We start from the raw sequence: 5874 nt of genomic DNA on the forward strand, positions 1-5874 counted from the left end.
CTTGTAATCAGCTGGTGTCCCTCGTTGCCATCGTGCAGACATCACAGATCTCTAACGCACGGATCCTACAACAATATATACTTGTATGGGAGAAGCAGCAGTGCACTGGTCGATATAATGTAGAGTGGCGTGACAAGATTGGAGATGGGTGCAGTGCTGCTGGTCCGAGCCCCAGGTGCCTTTTACCCTCAAGCGATGCCCTTCAGATGGGCTGGGGAGGACCGGTCTTGGACGGGGGCTGCTGCACTCCCTCACACCTCCGCTGCCACTTGTCTTGTCCCAGCAGGCTCCTGTGAAACTTCGGCCTTTCACCTGTGATCATCCCTGACACGTTACCTGCAGGAGAGCAACAAATGGCCGCAGCGCATCCGCCTCAGGTAGGGGCATTGGGAAGCACGCAGGAGAGGCCTTTGGGTGAGGGATGTGAATACGTGGGGAGAGGGAAGTGCCTTCAGCCAGTGTTTATGTGCTGGGGACAAAGGAGCCGCCGGGACTGGAGTTTCTCTCCTCTGCCAGCTGCTTCCGTGGGCCTGGGCTGTTCTGAGCAAGGAGCCTCTGCTTGCAGGAGCCCGTGAGCTTTGCAGAGGTGGCCGTGCCTTTCAACAGGGAGGAGTGGGCGCTGCTGGACCCTGCGCAGCAGGTGCTGTACCAGGATGTGATGCTGGAGACGTATGGGGCTGTGGGCTTTGCAGCCTTTCCTTCTTGTTAGGGCTCCTTTGGCTGTGCGGAATGAGCCTCTGCAATCGGGGCCTCTGCAATCAGTGTAATTGCAATGCAGTTACTAAGGGCTTAATACAACAGCACGACGAATGAAATGTAAATAAGTTTCACGTGAGTTTCAGAAGGGATCAGTGTGCTCAGCACTGTGAGAAAAGACCCAGAGTCACTGGCTGGCAAGCAGGCATCAGCCAGGAGGAGCTGGATCAGCTCCTGCAAACCGTCTTGGTCTGGCTGCATTGCATGGTGCCACTGGCTCCAGCAACCTGACAACTCTCTGGTTATTTATTTGCCTTTTTGCTCTTCCCCTTTGAACTCCCATAAACCTTTATGAAGCCTTGGGCACTGAACAGTTTGGATGGCAATAAGGCAACCTAATGTGAACATTAAAGAAATTATCCCTATGCAGTTTTTGAAGATGTAAAATTCACGCTGGGGTCCGAAGGAAGGCAGGCTGTTCCAGGGCCAGTGCCATTCAGGCCCTTACAGTGGTTTCAGAAGCTGCAGGGACAGACACACAGTGCAGCCGTTGGACGAGCAGCTGTGCCAGAATGATGGAATGCTCTCATGTTCAGTGTGTGTATCACTGAAATGTCACTTCCAGCCTCCAAACCTGCAGTGATCTCCCTGCTTGAGGAAGGGAAAGACCCCTGGCTCTCGGGTGTGCATGGCCTGGAGGACGTGGCGGGAGTCCTCAGCCCAGGTGAGCCTGTGGGGGACGGGAGGAGGTTGTGGCTGGCAGAAGCCATCTCTGGCTAGGCAGTATTCTGGCTTAATGTATTATTGCTGGATTTCCTCTGTCATCCAGCAGAGGATGGGATGACAGCTCTAGAGGAGGTCCTGCAGAAGTGTGATGTGGCCAAATGGCAGTGGGGCAGTGCCTTGGTGGGAAAAGCCAGGAGGGATGTGCAAGGGGGCCTGGGGCAGGGAGAGCGCCTGAAGAAGCAGCAGGGAGAGATTGTGAGGAACCTCCTGGACTGCAGCACAGGTCAAAAGCAGCCTGAAGATGCAAGGAGCAAGGAAGTGTGCCAGGAGGAAAGGCAGCACCCACGTGCTGAGTGTGGGAACAGCCTTAACAGGAACTCTGGCCTTGTTGACCGCCAGAGCATCCACATAGGAGGCATTCGGTTTAAATGCCTTGAGTGTGAAAAGAGGAACATAAAAGGTTGCAACTTGCTTATCCACCAGCAGGACCAGGCAGAAGAGAGGCCCTTCGAGTGTCCCGAGTGTGGGAAGAGCTTCAGAAGCAGTTCGAACCTCATCCGCCACCAGCGCATCCACACAGGAGAGAGACCCTTCAAGTGCCCTGAGTGTGGGAAGAGCTTCAGAAGCAGCTCTGACCTCATTGTCCACCATCGCATCCACACGGGGGAGAGGCCTTTTAAGTGTCCGGAGTGTCCAAAGAGCTTCAAAAGCAGCGCTCACCTCACCTCCCACCAGCGCATCCACACAGGAGAGAGACCCTTCAAGTGCCAAGAATGTGAGAAGACCTTCAAGTGCAGTTCCCACCTCATCCACCACCAGCACATCCACACGGGAGAGAGGCCCTTCAAGTGCCCTGAGTGTGGGAAGAGCTTCAGCAGCAGTTCCAATCTCGCTGACCACCGGCGCATCCACACGGGGGAGAGACGTTTTAAGTGCCCCGAGTGTGGGAAGAGCTTCAGCAGCAGCTCCAACGTCGTTATCCACCAGCGCGTCCACACCGGAGAGAGGCCCTTCAAGTGCTCCGAGTGTGGGAAGAGCTTTAAGAGCAGCTCCACCCTCATCAACCACCAGCGCATCCACACTGAGGAGAGACCCTTCCAGTGCCCTGAGTGTGGGAAGAGCTTCAAAAGCAGCTCTGACCTCATTGTCCACCTGCGCGTCCACACGGGATATAAACCTTACAAGTGCTCCGAGTGTGGGAAGAGCTTCAAAAGAAGCTCTGAATTGAAGTGCCACCACCGTATCCACACAGGGGAGAGACCCTTTGAGTGCTCCGAGTGTGGGAAGAGCTTCAGCAGCAGTTCCAGCCTCGGTTACCACCAGCACATCCACACGGGAGAGAGACCTTACCAGTGCTCGGAGTGTGAGAAGAGCTTCAAAACCTCTTCCTACCTGACCGTCCACCAACGAATCCACACAGGAGAGAGACCCTACCAGTGCTGTGAGTGCGGGAAGAGCTTCAGCAGCAGTTCTAAACTCAACTCCCACAAGCGCATCCACAGAGGAGACAGTCCATAAAAGTGCCCTGAGTTTGTGCACAGCTTTGATTTCAGTTCCTGCCTCCCTACCTACCTGCACGTCCTCACAAGAGACGGAGCCTGTGAGTCCCCAGACTCCTTCATCCGACAGGTAATGCGCTGCAGCCAGCAGGGAGAGCTCTGTAATGTAATCCTCAGTGTAATGAAGATGTGCTCCGGTGCGTGTGAACGGGGAGATCCACTGTGAGCTCAGCAGGGAATGGTGTGTGTGGCTGAGGGCAGGGAAACACAAACCCCATCCATGTTTGGGTACCCGACCTCGGTCGCAGGACAGATCCAACCCCCCCTGTCCCCTTCCTCATCCTGGTTATCGCTTATGCGAATCGACTTCTGCTTTTCCTGTCGTCTCCTGCTCACCACTCCGTTACCTGTCGGAGGGCTACTGCCTGGTGACGTTTTACTGCTGTCAGCAAGTCAAGTCACGACAGCTGCAACACAGATTTGAAGTTTCCTCATTGACACCCAGCTTCAGAAGTCCCTGAATTGGCAAATGAACGGGGAGCACTGTAAAGAAGCAGCATCCCAGCTGGGGTAAGAGAGACCTCTGCGAGCACAGCAGGCGGTGCTACGTGCGTCCCGCTCCAGGGTCGTGATTGCCACTCCAGAGCTCGGAGGAGGTGCTCACATTTTCACTGGGTGCATTGGGATCAGCCAGCCCCTGATTTCTCCCTGATCAGCAGGAGAGTTTTCCCATGCTTTGGATGGACTGTAGCTCCCTTCTTGACCTTAGATCCATTCTTGGTGTTCTGGGCCCGTGTAAATGCTCTTCCCCCTTCCTTCCTGCCGTGGGAATTGTGCATATTGCTCTCTTTCGGCTGGCAATAGGGTGGATATGCAAAGGAGCTTGGAGTTGGCACTGACATGGTTGAGAGCTCTGGGTACTGGTTAAGGGATGAGACAATTAAGTGGGAATCTAACTTAAGATAGTGATCCCAATTAGTGGTTCTGTATGGAATTGAAGTGGTATCTCTAGAACAGCATCTCTTGCCCTCGGCACTGGAGTCCATCAGTGCTGGTCGCCATTTAAGAGCCGTCTCTCAAGGGCACTTGTGCAGGTAGAAGCAGACTGCTGGTAGTCAGGAAGCGGGACTGAAGTCCAGCTTATCTGAGCAGCGTTTTTCTCTTGGAGTTTAGGTGGAAAGGAAAGTGAGTGGACACTGGCAGCCCGGTCAGGCAACATGGGGGAACAACAGAAATGCTGTCTACTGTTCTGAGGGTAAGGTTTATGCTGCCCAAGCTCAGTTAAAGCTGAAGCTGGCCACTGATGTGGGGGACAATGGAAAGGTTCGTGTAACCAGCAAAAGGAGCATCGTGGGTGACGTCTCTTCGTTGCTTGATGAGGTTGATCACCTCATACGTCGGGACATAGAACAAGCAGTCACAGAATGCATGTTTTTTCACCTCGACATTGAACACTGTGGATGGGTCGTGGGACTCCTGGAGCCCTGAGCTGAGGAGCATGACTGCACTGATGATAAGCTTCCAGTGGACTGCGAACGTGGGTAGGATTTGCTGCTCCAGTCGCATGCGTGTAAATCTATGGCCCATGGAGTTCATCCATGGATGCTGGGAATTGCAAGATGTCCCAGTTGTCTGGAAGCTGGGGAACATCTCAGTTTCTAGGAAGGACAAGAAGGAAGACCTTGCCAATTCCAGCCCTGCCAGTCTCTCTTCGGTGCCTGGCAAAATTACAGAGGAGGTCATGGTGAGAGTTACTGAAAAACGCTTCAAAGACAACACAGTCATTGTTGTCAGTACAGGTTAGGCCTGACTTTCTGGAGAGGAGCTTTGAGGAGCAGGACCTGGATGACCTGCTGGTTGACTATGAGCCCGCAGCGTGCCCTCGTGGCCAAGAAGGCCAGCGGTATCCTAGGGTGCATCAGATGAGTGTGGTCATCAGGTTGAGGAGGGTGAGCCTCCCCCTCTGCTCTGCCCTTGGTGAGGCCACATCTGGAGCACAGCGTTCAGTTCTGGGCTCCTCAGTACAAGACAGACAAGGAATTGCCAGAGGGACTTCAGCAGAGGGCTGCGAAGATGATGGAGGCTGGGAGCAGCTCCCTTATGAGTAAGAACAGCAGCAGGTCTGGGGGAATCAGGTGTTAGCTGGTGTGGTAAGCATGGGGTGCCCTGAAACACAGTGAGATGAGGTCAGCATGGCCATAGCCCCCAGCACAGCCTCCACTGCCCTGCTGCTCACTTTCTGGACTGCACAGCAAGTAGAAGAGCCACAGTGCCAGGCAGACGAGCCCCTCACCAAGACCTCCATGCCCACCAGCAGCTTTGAGATTCAGCTGGGATTGAGCTGTTTTCTTCACAGTGGCTGGTATGACGCTGTGTTTTGGTTCCAGGAGAAAAACAGTGTTGCTGACACACTGATGTTTATAGCTGCTGCTCAGCAGTGCTGTACAGAGCCAAGGCCATTCACAGCGAAGGGCCCAGGCAGCTGGCAGGGAGGAGAATTAGGACAACTGTCCGAAAGTGGCCAGAGGAATATTCCATGGCGTATGACATCAAGCAGAAGGAGTTTTGAAGGGGGGGGTGTTCGCTTTGCTCAATCCTGCTATTTGAGGGGCTAGCTGGGCATGGTTCTGGAAGCGGTGAGCAATTGCTCGTGCATCACTTGTTACATACATTGCTATGGAGATGTATCTGTCACAACGATTATCCTTTTCCTTTCCTCTGCGTTAGTAAATGACTGTTTTGTTTGTTATTCTCTGGCCCATGGCACTGGGAAGGGGGGGTGAGCGAACATCTGTGCGGCTGTGTGAGCCGCCTCAGGTTAAGCCACAGCAGGAGGATCCCTTGGGAGTCAGACCTGAAGGGTGAAGGGGTCCGGGAAGGCTGATGAAAGGAAACAGGTCCTGCTGGCGACCGCCCAGCACCGGTGTTCCTCATGGGTGAGCACTGGGTCCTG

General features: G+C 54.1%; 1 protein-coding gene across 3 annotated transcripts; it reads left to right on the forward strand.

The window, feature by feature from the left end:
• The first annotated feature begins 289 nt into the window (after positions 1 to 289).
• On the forward strand, positions 290 to 5670 carry LOC122157380 (zinc finger protein 2-like). 3 transcript variants are annotated; one of them, XR_006167894.1, is made up of 4 exons: positions 290 to 377; positions 1322 to 1420; positions 1906 to 3051; positions 4095 to 5670. XR_006167894.1 is itself a non-coding variant. In XM_042812995.1 (3 exons), exons 2-3 carry the CDS (start codon positions 1385 to 1387, stop codon positions 2938 to 2940), a joined length of 1071 nt encoding a protein of 356 aa, XP_042668929.1. In that variant the 5' UTR covers positions 290 to 377; positions 1322 to 1384; the 3' UTR covers positions 2941 to 5670. The 3 variants fall into 3 exon arrangements, 2 of the variants coding, with proteins under 2 accessions (XP_042668929.1, XP_042668930.1); XM_042812995.1 differs by having other exon boundaries at positions 1906 to 5670; XM_042812996.1 differs by having other exon boundaries at positions 1909 to 5670.
• Positions 5671 to 5874: the final 204 nt, after the last annotated feature.

Source organism: Centrocercus urophasianus, unplaced genomic scaffold (assembly GCF_019232065.1).
Source record: "Centrocercus urophasianus isolate 14NV4802_14NV808 unplaced genomic scaffold, USGS_Curo_1.0 seq_1331, whole genome shotgun sequence".
Lineage (NCBI taxonomy): Eukaryota > Metazoa > Chordata > Aves > Galliformes > Phasianidae > Centrocercus > Centrocercus urophasianus.